We start from the raw sequence: 15868 nt of genomic DNA, 5'->3' as shown, positions 1-15868 counted from the left end.
GTGGTCAGGATTGAGATACAGCTTGTCCTGACTGTGCTTGTGTGATGAGAACAGGAAGCAACAAAGTTCCTGCCCAGAGACTGGGGTGAGGGAAGTGAGAGACTTTGCAATGTGGTAAAAGGAGACCATAAATCCAGAGAGAAAGGGGCCCCTCTGATTAGTGGCATGATGGTGTTATAATATTGTGCCTGTCTCCAAAGATACAGACACATAGTAGGGCAGTTTCATTAGTAGAGCAGTGTATTAGGCAGTATTTTATCCTCATAATCCAACCTCTTTTAACAACTGTGAGTTTTGCTGCTGTTGCTCTTTTTCCGCCTTGATTCAGTGCCTCACAGGTGTACTCTCCTTGGTGAATCTCCTCACACACTTTGCTAATTACTAGTGTGTACATGTCCTGATCTTGCAAACACTTGAATTTGTCGCCTGAAGACACCAGTTTACCCTCAAAGTACCAGTTCACCTCTCTGACATTTGTTATGACAGACACCAGCCTGACACTCTCCCCTTCCTCCACAACAGTGTTGACCAGTTTTCTGTGTATGATGGGATAACTCTCTTTGCCCAGCTCATCCTCCATCTTCCCAGCTCTAGTCTCTAGACCTTCTCTGCCCTCTTCCTCACATATTTCTTCCCTTCTCTCCTTCCTTTTCAGCATTTCTGTGGGTGTCTCAATGGGAACACCTGCAGAGGCTACATCAGCAGTGGCTGCAGCTGCACCCACATCCTTGATTTGACCACGCGCAGTCAGAGTGTTGATTACTTGTGCAGACAAAGGCTGCTCCAGGGGTATTGCTGCCTCCATAGTCCTCTCAGCCTGCTGGGGCTCCAGCTCAGAGGTTTCATCGCAGGGTTTTCCTGACAGAAGTGGACTGGAATGGACTGGCAATGCTTTGGATTTTTCATCTGTCAAGAGATGTTTTTCTTCACAAACAAGAGAATAGAAAGCCTCCTTCAAGACTGTTTTCTGGTCAGCTGTGTGAATGCTGACTTCTCCCAAGGAAACTGGGATTTCTATGGGACTGAGTCCTCCGGTGGTCACAACATAGGTACATAGGGTGTGTTTATGTTCCTTGGTGATGTTTAGTGTCTGTACTTCAACGTTTTCTTTATCAGCCAACCATTCTGAAAACAAGAGGTTTTGCTCACTTACCACTGCAGCTTTCAGTGCATTTCTAATTTGAGACTTTATGTCCAAGCTGCAGCTCTTGGGAACCTGAGCAGTGAGCTGGCTCTCTTTGTTGAGGACTTGGCTTGGCTGGAGCTGGTGAGTGTACATTGTTTCCTGGGGTTGTCTCCCTGCCCTTGGAGACTGCCTACGTGGGCTGGCAAGATCAACGACATGTTCCTCTTCCAGGGGCTGGTTTTCTTCTAGCAGCAAGGGGAATCTCACAGACTGTCCCTCATGGATTCTTGCAGCAAAATCTTCCTCTGCTGCTTCCAGGGAAGAAATGTTCTCCAGTGGGACAGCTTGGCCCCCAGTAAAGGCCAATTCAGAGGGAAATCTGGGTTCAGCTTTCAGCTCACCTTGCATTGCCTGGAAGCCCTCAAGGACCTGGATGTGGTCACCATCTACGGCATGGCTCTCAGTGCTGCTTGATACCCATAGAAGGGCTTGGGAAGCCTCTGTCTTCAGAGCAGCCATTTGCTCTGCTGCCTTGGGGATAACTTCCTCTTTGGGCAAGAGTATCTGGGCAGCTACAGTCCCAAGGCAGCCCAGCAGTCGTGTCTCCTTCACTGCTGCAGGCACCTCACCCTGGGGGCCAGCAGGGAGGGTTTGCAGTGGCTCTGCCAGAAGCCTGCTGCTCTCTTGTGTTGTGGCCACCTGGGTGAGCACCTCTTCGACGCTCTGTGCGGCCAGGCAGGCCAGTGGCAGGCCAGGCAAGATATCCTCTCTGGGCAGCACGTGCTCTGCCTGGCTTGTCTGGAGCTGAAGGACCGGCCAGGGCTCCCTCATGGCCTCAAGGTTGAGCGTTCCTTCCACAGCAGGAAGCTCGCCAGCCTCCTCGTAGGAGAGGAGGCTTTGGTCCTCTGCCACCGCAGAGTGCTGCAAGGCTGGGCTCTGCCTGCACACAGCGTGCTCCTCCTCGGGCAGCACAAGAAGCTCAGCAGAGCATGTGGCCTCGCCCAGGGTGCTCACTGCCCTGCACGTGTAGAGCCCAGTGTCCTCCTCCATGCACTCCCGCACTGTCAGGGAGCCTGAGCCATCAACGTGGCGAGCAACAGAATGACGTGCATCGGAGAAGATCTGATCGCTCCCCTTGAACCACTGCACATCAGGGCACGGCTCCCCAGCCACGGTGTACTCAAAGACTGCTGTGAAGCCCGGTGCACACCGCACGCTGTCCGGCTCCCTGGAAAAGCAAGGGAGCCCTGGTATCCGCTGCCGCACGTGGAGGTGGGCACTGCAAGTGGTCTTACCGTGTACATTGCTGGCCACGCAGGTATAGTCACCCTCATCCTGCACACCTGCATACGGGAGGATGAGGCTGTGGTCATTGCCAGCAAACACTAACTTATGGTCCATGGATGGAGTTAGCTTCATACTGTTGAAAAACCATTGGATTTTGGGTGTGGGGCTGCCAGTAACAGTAACAGAGAGCCTAGCTACATCTCCCTGCCAGACTTCAACATCTGAGACCTGTTTGAGGAAAACGGGGGCTTTGCCCCCCTCCTCCATTTTCATCTTTGCTTTGCTGGAATAAACTGGTTGTTCAGGCTCAAATTCAAGTGTTTTCTCTCTATCAGGCAACTGAAGGCCGCTGCTGTAGCCTTTGCTTCTTCCTTCCTCAGAAGATACAATAAGAGAGCTAGCAATGTCTGTATGGAAAAAAAATTGTTTAGTTTTACTAGAATGCTTAAGAGAGCAATTGAAAATAGCAATAAACAGTGTTAGTGCAACTATTTTTTTATATCTGGAGGCTTTCTCAATACTGTACAGCAGTTAGCAATGAACATGAGGTCCTCTTGCTGTCAAATACATACCTGCCAAAACCAGCAAGACATGCTGTGCTGTCAGGTTACTTATGAACTTCCCATCTGGATCAACATGTGTGTTTCTTTAAACCTGACATCACAGTATGGGTTAGGCATACCTCCAGAGTGTACAGTGCAAGTAACAGTCAAGCAACATCGGTGCATTTCACAAATATAATTAAAGTGGTATGTGCAGTACACATTTGTATGTACACCTATACAAACAAATACAGCAGAGCAGTGCTAAGACCCTGGTTTAATTCAAAACACCAAGAAAAAAGCAGAATGCCGAAATTAGGATTGGAAAAAATAACACAAACTTTTCAGTCCACCAACCTTTCTTTGGGTGCAGTTAGTTCATCTCTTTCAACTCTATCTTTTGTCTAACTCACTAAGATATTACCTCCCCTTTACCAGCTTTGTCCTGGTTTTGCCTTTAGAGCCTTATGCTTACAGCACCATTATTACTAAAATCATGAGTTTGCACCCTTGATTTAATATCACTGATTTAAATCTCTGCTTTTAAACTCATCCCTGTCACAATGTTGCATATTAAAACTCACACAATATCAGATAAAAAGAGGACAGAGCACTTTAAGGTTTTTCTTTTTCTTGCCTTTGTGAATTAGGCATTTATGTGTCTTTGTTCTAATGGTGGTTTAAAAATGAGAGGAAGCAGACATCAAGAAGATACCATTCTCTGCAGACGCTTGACACTAGAAACATCAGTGAAATCTGAGACTTCCAGGAACGGAACAAGCCATCCACAAAAAGCACGGCGCAAAAAAAACCTTTGGAAATCAAATCCTGTTGTCCTCATTGAGTCAAGTTTGCTCAGTTAAGGCCCACAGTATTTGATGCTGGAAAGATATGAGGGTTGTTAAAAAAGAATAAAAGAAGTGTGAGTGGATGAATGTCTCCAGGCACTTTAATGGTGAACCTTGATAAGTTTCTCAATGGCAGTGTCTTAAATTCCCAAACTTATTGTGAGATGATAATTTTTGGTGCGCTCCAATAACAACTCTAAAGAACATAATGTGCCATACCCGATTCTTTCTCATTGGTTTTAGCAATTATTAATCTTGCCACAAATACCATAATATACATGACATAGCACAGTGCACAGAGTGATTGACTGTGGAGAAGAGATGCTTAGGTTAAAAAAAATTACACCAGTCCTTCAGTATTAACTGCCAACCTTGTTAAAACATTAGGGCGGTTTCCCCAGAAAGAGAATGCGCCAGTGAATTTGAGAATGGGTGGCAGAATTCGGCCCATAATAAAGTACAAAAATTGCAGAATAAAACCTATGCTAACACACATGATAATGCTTTATATAGAGGAGTGTGGCAAAAATTAATGCACTTTTGTGTGTTCCTGCATATTTATGACAGAAAAACTATATAGATACTTTTTTCATATTTTAGCTATGCCTGTGAAATGAATAAAGTACAAGAAGGGACCGACTTAAATAATTTACATATTTATTTCACAAATTAACCATACATGTTAACATTCAATATACATTGATGACAAACATAATTCATCCTTTTTTAAAGATACTTGGTTTGTAGAAATGAAGACGACATTAAACCTGACAATAAAATGGTGAGTTTTGTAATTCCTATGAAAGCACAAACTTTTGAAGAGAGATGGTCAGTCATGGCTCTAAGCTATACCAGTTGCCCCAGAGTAAGTTTATTCAAAACTAGAATTACTCCAGATTTGTATCGTTGTAGCTTAGGTTAGACTTTGTCTCTCCATAAGCACATGATAGTGCTCCTGGCTAATGTATGAAACTTAAACCAAAGACATTTAAACTTACATAAACCACAAACACTACTACACAGGTAGAGATAAAGATGCTTGGCCATATATTTCAGATGTGAACATGAACTTGGACCTGTTTGGCTTATGGCTTCAAAACCAAGTTATGGGCCTGTTTCTACTAAAAATTTCAGTGCAAATTAAACACACCTCATAATTTCTCAGGACCTAACCAAAGGTACTCTGACCTCTTTGGTTTTGGACCTAAAAGACCCCTCATGTCACAGCTGATGTATAACATCAGACAATTCATGTCAACTTCCCTACGGACAGTCTGCTGCCTAATGAATCAGCTAGTGTTACACATCTACACAAGTAATGGATTAAGGATGCATCATGAAGTAATTCTCTCCCAGCACAACGTTGGGTCAGACACTTATGCTTCTCTTTCCTACCACCATTACCTATGAGAAAACACAATTACCTCTGCCTTTTAACAGCATAAAAATATGAAATATTTATCATAGGGTCATGACTGGGAAAGAACTGAAGTCATTGGTATTAGCCTAACCACTTCATGTACTGGGTCATTAGAACTTGCCACTCCTGACTTTATTGGGAAACACAGTTGGGCGAAGTGAATCTTTTGATCAAAAATTACTATCCCAGGTGAGTGATGGGATAGTCTTAAAAGATTATTGAGTTTTTGAGGCGTGCTGACCTCAGTGTGAGGACACATCAAACTCAGAAATAAGAACATGAACATATGAACATAACTGAATGTACTATAGGAATAGTTCTTTTATGCTTAAAATCACCATGCTCCTTAGAGCAGTTTGCAAGGCAATGGACAGCAATTTGTAAATAACTGGGAGAACCTCATGAACAAGTAATCAAAGTAAAAATAATTTTTGCTTAGGGTTGTTGAGCTCAAGGTTTCACCTTGGCATATAGGTAACTGGAAACCTGGCACATGCACTAGAGAGTTATTTAACTTCTGATAAACATTAATTAATAACCTGCATACTTTTAACATATTTTCTTAATCAATTTATCATTGTTTATGTATGATTGATTTAGTTCAGATTTAATTATGTCAGCTACTGCTGATTCCTCCTCATAAATATTAGCATTATTTTAAATACAAAAATATATACTCACATTGAGAACATTAATGTAGAATTCTCTTCTACTGAGAAAATTACACAGATAACAATTGAACATATTCTACTTATTTCTGGTCATCTTGACACATAGCACACTTAACTGTTATTAACTAAAAAAAAAAAAAAAAGAAAAAAGGAATATGTAGAGGTTTAGTTCTAACGTGAAACAAGAATATTGCATAAAAATCTCTCACTTTTTTACTACTATGCATTTTTTTATGAATGACACTAGAATACAGGGACAACCAAAATTATTTTAATGAATTTACAGTTACATCATTGTTTTATTATGCTCCCTCTCCTTTCCCTTTAACTTCTAAAGATACAGTACAAAATATGTTTTCATGTTTATTACTTGGTAATAGAGAAAAAAATCCTGTCCAGTCTCTACTAACGCAAAACTTTCATTCTCTTCCCATTGTGTTGCGCTTTTTTGCAACAGTGTAATTCCATTGACTTAAAAAAAAAAAGTCATTTAATTCCATGAGTCAGTAGAATGAGGCCCATGGATGTAAGAATTTTGCAGTGATAGAAACTGTAAACACAGGATTTAAATCAGTGAGACTCACATGTTCAGAGACAAAATTGTCAGAAGGGGGAATACCAATTCAAGGAGTTCTTTCACGGAACTATATCAAAACTAAACAGCAAGCGTAAGTTAGTATTCCATACCTTTAGGTTACAAGAAAAAGATGGTTTCTACATTTTCAGGTGATTTCTAGCCTATATAAACCAATAACAATTGCACTGTTACAGACACACAGGAATATGTACACTATATGAAAAAATTAGTCCTACATAAATGAGTGTCAATTAAATATCTTTACAAGAATGAGTAAGGAGCTTGGAAGGAGCCTGAAATATACCTCGGTGCAGAAAGTGTGCACAAAATCTATGCACAGATTAAATCTCACTTAAATTCCCCAATGAAGGCAAGTTTAAGTGATTCACAAATATGCCCACATAGAGTGGTTTTCATCCCTAAAGAGATGAAAAACAATGCCCCTAAAATGAATGCTGCATTTTTACCTGCAGTGAATGACAGCATAAAAACATTTAGTATTTCAAAAGAGATTCTGAAATAAATTATGGAAATTTAGTGTAATGTTAACACAGCACTAGTCTCAGCAGTTCCTGCCCTGTTAGTAGCTATACATTTGTACTGCCCACTGTCACTTTGCATTAAGTTTTCAATAGTAAGGCTGTGACAGCCCCCCTGCTCTTCCTGCACACAGTACCTGTCCCCTTCCAACAACACCCCATCCTTGTACCAGCGGACACTTGGGTGGGGGGAACCAGTCACAAGACACTGGAAGCATGCTGAGGCACCTACAAATGTACTGCAGTCAGAAATGAGCCTTAGAAATTCGGGAGGGGCTTCTGTGACCTGGAACTCAAAGCTGCAGCTCTCTGAGTCCTCTGCCCTAAACTCAACCCATTCCTCTTGGGACGGCTCTGCAAACACGTCAAAACTAATGTTGACATGCTTCTCCCCTTCCACTTCCCGCTCTTGTTGAGTTGCCGCAAGCAATTGGATTGCTTTCTCTGGGTCGTCTATATGAGGCTTGAACTCAAACTCCAGCTCTATTTCTGACTGGTCACCTGGGCTCACAGTCTCACTCAAAAGCAAGTCACACTTCTGGGGCCTGCGTGGCTCACTGCCCGTGACTGTCTCACTGCTTCCCTTAGCATGTGCTCCCTGCTGAGCCATGACTACGAGGGAGCCTTTGCACATTGCTTCTCCCAGCCTGTTCGTTGCCCGACAGTGATACCAGCCACCATCAGAAGGACCTACATTTTGGACCTTCAGACTGTGAAGTCCCTCCTTTTGACTCACAACATACTTCCCTGTGGCAGGTGTCACACAGGTGTCACCTCTGAACCACTGCACTACTGGGACGGGAGTACCTGTTACCACACACTCAAACACTGCCTCCAAGCCTTCTGTCACCTCAACATCTGCAAAGGGTACGGCAAAGCGGGGAGGCATTTCAGTTACTTGGAAATCAATTTTTACATCCTCATTCTCCCCTGCAGCCAAGCCTGCAGCTTGCTCCAAAAAAGCAAGTGGAAAGACATCCAGGGAGACCACCATGCTCTTCTTATCTGGGCTAAACTCAGGACTGGTTATGATTTTGACCTGCTTATCAAACTCCTTCACCTCATTTTCATCCAGCTCCACTTCCAGGAGGATTTCCTGTGGTGAAGGTGACCTTGAAGATGTGTTTTGCTCCAGGTCAAAGTGTATAACATGCTGGTGGGTGACAGGGGGTGGCAGTGCTAGTGACTGCTCATCTTCAGACACAACTTCCACCTGTGCGATACTTTTAGCTTCCCCGACAATGTTCACTGCATGGCACAGATACTGTCCTCCATCGGCTTTCTGGGCGTTAGTGATCTCCAGCACACATTTGTCCCCATCATTCTCTATCCGCACTCTCTCATCCAGCTCCACAAGAGATTTATTATGATACCACTTCACCCCTGGCTTGGGTACACCCACCACCTCAGCCACAAAGCTCAGTGTGCTTCCCTCATACAGCCTCTTCCTGCTCAATGCCTTGAGGAATGCGGGTGGCATCTGCCTGCCTGATGGCTCCAGGGCTTCACAGGGGGTCCTAAACACCTCAGCCTGTGGCTGGTCTGGAGGCTTCTGCCTTCTCTCATAGAGGGGGAGCATGGTCAGGGCATCCATATACTCCCCTGTGGGTGTCCGGTAGCGCTCTGGTGGTGTGCTGTCCCCTGATGCAGACCAGGGTCCCTCAAAGGGTGTGAAGTAGCGCTCCGAGGGTGTGTTACATTTTGAACCCTCAGAGGGTGTGGAGTAGTGCTCAGGCGGTGTGCTGTACACTGAGCCTTCAGATGGTGTGGAGTAGCGCTCGGGTGGCGTGCTGTATCCTGAGCCCTCGGACGGTGTGGAGTAGCGCTCGGGTGGCGTGCTGTATCCTGAGCCCTCGGACGGTGTGGAGTAGCGCTCGGGTGGCGTGCTGTATCCTGAGCCCTCGGACGGTGTGGAGTAGTGCTCGGGTGTGCTAAGTGGTGTGTGGTAGGATGCTGATGAAGCAGTTTCAAAGATCTCTACTGAGGAGGGAGGTGTGTAGAAGCGGTCTGAATCAGGTGACTCCTCTCCACTGCCGCTCTCCAGCTCTATAGATATTTCCGACTCAGGAGAGAAGGGCCGGGTGATTTCCTGCTGGTTCTTGTAATAGTCATAAACCATGCTGAAGGTAACCTCCTCCACTTCCAGTGAAGTGATGGTCTCTTGCTGCTCCTCCTGAACTGTCCCTTTGAGATCTGGAGTTTCCTGCATCCCAGTTGACCTTAAATACTTGGCCAGGGACAAATCAGGCTCCAGCTCTGAGGCTTGAACAGCACTGGGCTCTGGACCTGCAGAAATATCCTCCCGTAGTCCTTCTCCATCCAGGCTATTCTCAGAGGCTTCCTCATTGGGAGTCCTCTTCTTGGCCCAAGACTCCTTCCTTTGCTCCTTCTGTGCCACAGGATCATCCATTATTAAACCAAGTAAGCGTTTCCCAAAAGAGAAGCCCTTGGTTGTGTTTGGTTCCTGTTTGGTATCCCTGAGCATCTTCTCAGGGGAATCTGTGCTATCTACCTCACAGGTGGAGGTGCTCATTCCTGTCTCAAAGACCTTTCCTATTCCAGAACCTTCTTCCTTCTCAGCCTGATGCCCAGCCTGGGGTTTCTTTTCACATGCAGCTTTTCTCAAGTCGATGATGAAGCTGTCACTCCAGGAGTCTGTGGTCTCCAGTTCTTTTCCACTCTCCCACACATGTGTTTCCTGCACTCCTCTTTGGAAATCTGCTGTGGACTCCACCAGAAAACTATGAGTTTGTCCCTCAAGTGAATCCTCCCCGCAGACACTCACCTCTGACTCATTAATTTCTTCAGAAGATCCCTCTTCGGCAGCTGTAATGATGCTGCCAAGGTCCCCATTAGGGATTTGCAAATCAGGCCTTCTGATTTCTCTTGGCTGTGCCTCTTCCTGGGTACCGACCTCCTCCTGCTTCATCCTGTAGGTCTGACGCAGCTCCTCACTCAGAGACAACTCTTCCATAAGCACATCATGTTGGTGCACAGGGGAGCTGAGCTCAATCACTCCTACCTCCACACTCTCAAGAGCTGTGGGGGTTTGTGCCTGCTCTGTGTCCACAGTCTCTGCAGCTGGGAAAGGCTCCACAAGCTTCTTCAGATCAAATGTGATATTGGTCTCATCAGCCTCAGATGGCAACAGCTGCTCTTTGAAATGCACTTCTTCTAACTGAACCTCAACTTCTCCAGTGAAATCCTGACCCAAGTTTTCCATGCCAGGAGGAGTGAGGATGAGATCCAAAGAAGAGTTGCCTGCATCAGACTCCAATTCTTGCAGCATTTGTCCATCATTGTGCATTTCCCAGCTTGCAGCATCCCCAGCATCAATCATTTCTTCTTTACAAAGATGATCATCAACCTTGATATCCTGTTCAATATCAACTGATCTCTCTTCCTCCTTGGCCTGTTCCTGCTGCTGGTTTTCTGTACAGAAGTCATAAAAGGCAAACTGCTCCTTTGTGGGTGTGCTTGCAATGTTGTCCTGCAGGTGGGGCACACGTGGCTCTTCTACAAGAGGCACATCAGGAGATGTCGCCTCCCAGGCAGGGGCATCACTCTCCTCCATGTAAACATCACTCCTCTCTTGCACCACAGGTGAAATAGGAATGAAAAATTGTGCATCCTCACACTCCTTTGCCAGAGCAGACTGCTCAGAGGCATGTGTTTGCCCTTTGACTTCCGTAAATGGTGACTTCAAGATGTCCCAGGACATAGTATCTGTATGTGGTGCCACCTTGTCTCCTTCAGGCGCCACCTTGTCTCCTTCAGCCTCCAGCTCCTCTGAAAAGTGACCTGAGTCCTTGGCCACTAGTTCATGCTCTTCCCTGTACATGCTGGGGTGCAGTTCAGTGGCATCAATTCCAAAGCTGTGTTCCTCAGAGACAGTTTTCCCCCTCTGCTGCCTCATCTCAGAAATACTATCTGTATCCCACACACTTTCTTCTGTATAACCCATTTCTTGTCTTGCATAAACCCCCGTGATATCCAGCACCATCGTTTCCTCCGTCTTGCTTTCCCTGAAGTGAGGAGTTTCCTCACACTCCTCTTCCAACTGCCTACCAGGAGACGGAGACAGCCTCAGGGACAAGGGTAGGTGGGCTTCCTCCTCCTTGGAGCATGTGATCTGCTCCTCGTCACCCTTCCCAAGTGTGCTGAGGCCTTGAAGGTGCAGAACATGGTCCATGGCAGGCAGTTCCTCAGTGCCTCCATCCTTGCTAGACAACCTAGCTGCACGGGGCTGCACTGTCAGCTCAGAGGCAGTCTGCGCTGTTCCAGCCACGTTCTTGGCCACACAACAATACAGCCCAGCATCCATGACAGAGACCCCTTGGATGTGTAAGCGGTACATGCCATTCTTGCCTTCCTCAAACCTCAGCCTCTCACCGGCAGAGAGGCTCTGGCCATTCAGTGACCAGGCCACAGCTGGTGGGGGCTGCCCAGACACAACACATTCCAACACCACTGCCTCCCCTTCGTGACAATGAACGTGTGCTGGGGCTTCTTCCACAATTTGGGGTGGCTCATTTCCCACATCAAATGAAAACTTGAACTTGTGCTTTATGGTGGGAGCAGCCTGCTCTGGAGAGGGCCTCGTGGTCTCCCTCAACTCTGTGTCTTGCTCTGGCGTTGGAGTGGGGGCAGTGATTTTGATTTCCACAGGCAGCGACAGCAAGTCTGAGTCTGGAACTGCACTTGGCAGTCCCTGCTCTGCTGTGAAGGCCAGGCCAACTTCTTCTTCCTCTTCCTCCTCCACCTTCTCTTTCTCCCCTTCTTCTTCCTGCTTCACATTCTTCTTCTCTTCCTCCTCCTCCTCTTTCTTCCCTTCCTCTTCCTCTTCCTTCTTTGTGGCCTCATAGGCTGGCATCTGCCGCCTCACATGGAGTGCAGCTGAGGTGCTGACTGTGCCCAGTGGGTTGAAGATCACACAGGTGATGGTGCCACCATGCTGTGGGAGCAGGGATGGGAAGGTCAGTGTAGAGCGGCACTCTGTGGTGTGAACGGCAGTGCCCTGGATGCGCCCCACGGGCTTGGCATTGTTGTACCAAGTGACCGTGGGCTGTGGGCGGCCATGGAAGAGGCAGGAGAAGGTGCATCTGTGCCCCTCAACAGCCTCCTGGGGCTTGATCTCCTGGACAAAGAGGGGTGGGCAAGCCTCCAGGAGCCCACCTGGCATCTTCCATCTCTCCCCCATGGGCTTGGGCCTGCAGTACCCCTTCACTACCTGCACTGCGAGGGGCCCTGAGCCATCCTTTGTGGTAGCTGCCTCAGGTGGGCTGGGCTTCCCAGGAGGGCCCCCCTGGGGCATGGACATGAGGGACTCCTGCTTCTTTTTCAGTGCTGCCCTCTTTGCCTCCCGCAGCCGCTGCAGCTTCCAACGGATCTCCTCATCTAGCAGCTCCTCGGCATCTGCCACTGTGTCACTGTGCTCCCTACCACGTGTCAGCCCTGGACGGTGAGGCCCCACCAGCGGCAGCCTCTGGAAACGGATGGTTCGTACCATGGCCCGGGCTGGGGAGAGATCCCCAAGCAACTGCTCGGCCTCCTGCCCCTTGTCAAAGGGTGAGCCAGTGCAGCGGAGGACCACCCGCAGCCGGTCCTCCCGCCGCTGCTGCAGCAAGCACTCCCAGCTCTCCTGCATCCACTCCGCTTTCCCTGCAAACCCCAAGCCCTGTTGCTCCCGACTGCGTGCCACCAGCAGTGAGGCAGTGGACTCAGCTGAGCCCTCACTGTTAATAGCAAATACCCTGTAGCTGCCAGCATCGTGCTCCCGCACATCCCGCACCTCCAGGCTGGCATGGTGCGTGTACTCCTCGCTCTCAGTGCGGATCACCTTGCGGCGGTCCTGGTGGAGCGGCCGGTTGTTGTGAAACCAGGCCATGTGGGGTGCCGGGCATGCCACCAGCTTGCACTGGAAGAGTGCAGGGTCCCCCTCCAAGACAGACCTACACTTGAGGCCCTGTGTGAAGATGGGTTTACGGTTCTGGGGGCAAGCCAGCCCCGCCGCTGTCCCAGGTCCCTCAAAGTTCTCCTTGCTGTGCTGCTCTGAAAGAGAAGGAGACTGGGTTACAACATGCCACACTCTGCCTGCTCTCTGACTGAAAAAAAATGAAATAGCTATATTGAAATAAAAAATGGGCATGCAACAGATTTCATCACACACCCAGGAAAAAAAAAGTAATTCACTCACCATATTTGTTCGAATAAACGCAACGCCTTGCTCTGTTTTAAAGATTGACACGAAAATCGTTCGTTGTCTGTTCTTTCTTCAGACTGTGGAAATTTCTTCTTGAACAAGCAAAAATGAATTTCAAAATAACACGTTCTTCTGCGTGTATGTTTTTGCTGCCTGGAAAAGCTGTGTGTCTTTGGGTGGCAAAGAAGAAAATCTTACCTGACTTGCAGACAGTAGAATAAACGCCCTTTCTGACCCCTCTGTTTGTAGATTAAATGTTCAAACAATTGAGAAAAAATATTTTGAAAGATATTAAAAAAAAGTAAGTCATTAGCTAACATGAAATGAGAAGGCGTTTATTCGAACTAATACAGCCACTAACTTCACAGTGTTATGCACAGGGAAAAAAGCAAGCAACATGAACCACGTATGCTATCTGCAAGCCAGGGTAAGAGATGTATAATGATGAATTAATGTATGTAAAAAAGTGCAAGGAATCAATGGGAATGTGTAGCTTTCACATATCCTAAACAACAAATGCTTTCTAGTATACTTCATCCGTCCATCCAATAGTGTCCATTGAACTGATAAATGTTAGGTTGCTAACTTGTTTAAAAATTATATGATTAAGATTTGTATAACTTCCTTCTGAAGTAAAATATTCCATGCATTCAAAAGGAAATTGAACAAATAAAAGCTCTGTGAACAGCTGCAAAGCATGAAGTAAAAGTTAAAAATATGGCTGCAAAATCATAAATTTCAAGTTTTAAACGTATTTTAAAACTTAAATAACCTTATAATGCAGGTAACCCTTTGCATATCAAAACAAACATGCAACATGTTCCAATATGCTTTAAAGTGTGTCTTTCTTCCCCCTTCAGACACTACATGTAAGCAGATAAAAGCTTTTCACAATGTTACTCATTACTGATACTAATTATTCAGTGTAACATCATTGGTGACTGTACCTTTCACTTCCATTTCAATGTCTTCCTCTAGCTTCTCATGAATGATTTTTTCAGGAGCTAGAATAAAAAGACAAAGATTTTTGAACTATAGTTGCTAAATATGCCAATCATCAACGCTTTATGTAGTAAAACCATCCCAACTCTTTTGCAAATATACAGAAATTCACACATACGTACACATAAACGCATGCCAAACAATTCAAACACTTGATAAATTCGGAGAACAGAGTAATCAAATGCTTTCAAACTTGTTTGCAACGTACAGTTTTCTCTAAGATTTCCTTTCTTTTTTGCAGGATGAGGGGGAAAGTTTCTAATGTAACATGCCTTTATCATGCCTTAAATCCCTGAAGAAAACATTCCATTCAGCAATCGACAGACTAATGAGATGCTTCTCGTTCCGTATCATCTCCCAGGGAATGAACGTACTGGAATGCAATGATGCTATGCACGAGGAATTGATACTTGGAAGGAACATGCAGTTGCCAACCTGTCACTCTCAGACGGGTGCTGCACTCGGCTTGTCCTGCAGGGTTAACTATTCTGCACTTGTATATACCCTTGTGGTTCTGACCAACTTTCAACAATCTTAAACTGCACAGTGGCCCATCATGTTTTAAGGAACACAATGCAGACTCCTCAACTATTAGCTGATTGCACAGCCAGACCACGCAAGGTGTAGGCACGCCTTTCATTATACAAAAGAGTAACACATCATCTCCTTCTTTTACAGTGGTTTCTGAAGGCAGAGTTTCAAGAAACTCTGGTGCTTCGGCGCCTGTTTCTGTGATGTCTTCACATGGCACAACGTCAGGATAGTAGACTCTGTTTCTTTGCTTCTCAGTTTCATACAGTCTTTGGGATGTAGATATAAACAAGTTTGAGGTTTTCTTGGAAGATTCTTGCTTAACTTCGGATGCTTTAAACTGACAATCTTTGGCTGCTTTAAAGCTTTTAGTATCTGATTCAAGGGTAATTTTTGTTACTGCTTTGGCTTGTGCTTCTTTTGCTAGGTAAGAATAAAGTTAGGAAAAGGATTAGGTCAGATGTTTTGTAGGAATAAAAAATATCCTTATACTTAGGGGGAAAACCCCAATAATTAGTATTGAAAGAATGTCCAGCATATATGTGCTACAGCAACGCTATTAAACATGAGTGATTACACATTTACGAGCTCTATTCCTGCTGGGCTAATTCTAGGTACCAGTTAAGCCTATGGGACTTTCATGGGACGAAGACTTGGTCTGTAATGTCTAATATAAGCACATCTTTGCTTTTAATTTAGAGCCTCAATTTAGAAAGTAGCAGCAGAAGACTATATAAAGCACTTTGCACAGCTCAAGAGTGAAGAAAGAAACTTCAATGTGTAAAAGCCAAATCAACAGGGTCAACAGCTTCCTCATTATTCATCTTAGTTTTCTGCTCTTGATTCCTTTGAGCTCAGCAGAAATACTATCACCTGTCCAGTGTGGTGATAATACAGTTTTGGGTCTTCACTAGTGGTAACACGATTAACTTTTTAACATGCTGACTTCAAGAAGAAGTGGAAGGAGTCTTAGCAAAAATAAATACTTATATCTCAGGAAGAGTGGAGGGTAGAAGACAATTCATTAGTGCAATAATACAATATTTGCACCCATTAATCCTTTCAAGTACATTGACCTATATTGCCAAACTTGGAATTACAACCTTAGATTTATTGCAAACAA

General features: G+C 45.5%; 1 protein-coding gene across 1 annotated transcript in view; it reads right to left on the bottom strand.

Annotated features, from left to right (window-relative positions):
• TTN (titin) overlaps positions 1–15868 on the bottom strand; it is a 239280-nt gene that overhangs the window by 185167 nt on the left and 38245 nt on the right. The window contains exons 44-45 of the mRNA XM_049802399.1: positions 14160–14216; positions 274–2820 (exon numbers count right to left, since the gene is read on the bottom strand). Coding sequence (XP_049658356.1) covers positions 274–2820; positions 14160–14216 — 2604 coding nt within the window. The remainder of the gene's footprint in view (positions 1–273; positions 2821–14159; positions 14217–15868) is intronic.

Source organism: Accipiter gentilis, chromosome 1 (assembly GCF_929443795.1).
Source record: "Accipiter gentilis chromosome 1, bAccGen1.1, whole genome shotgun sequence".
Classification (NCBI taxonomy): domain Eukaryota; kingdom Metazoa; phylum Chordata; class Aves; order Accipitriformes; family Accipitridae; genus Astur; species Astur gentilis.
This window is presented reverse-complemented; position numbering and strand designations above follow the sequence as displayed.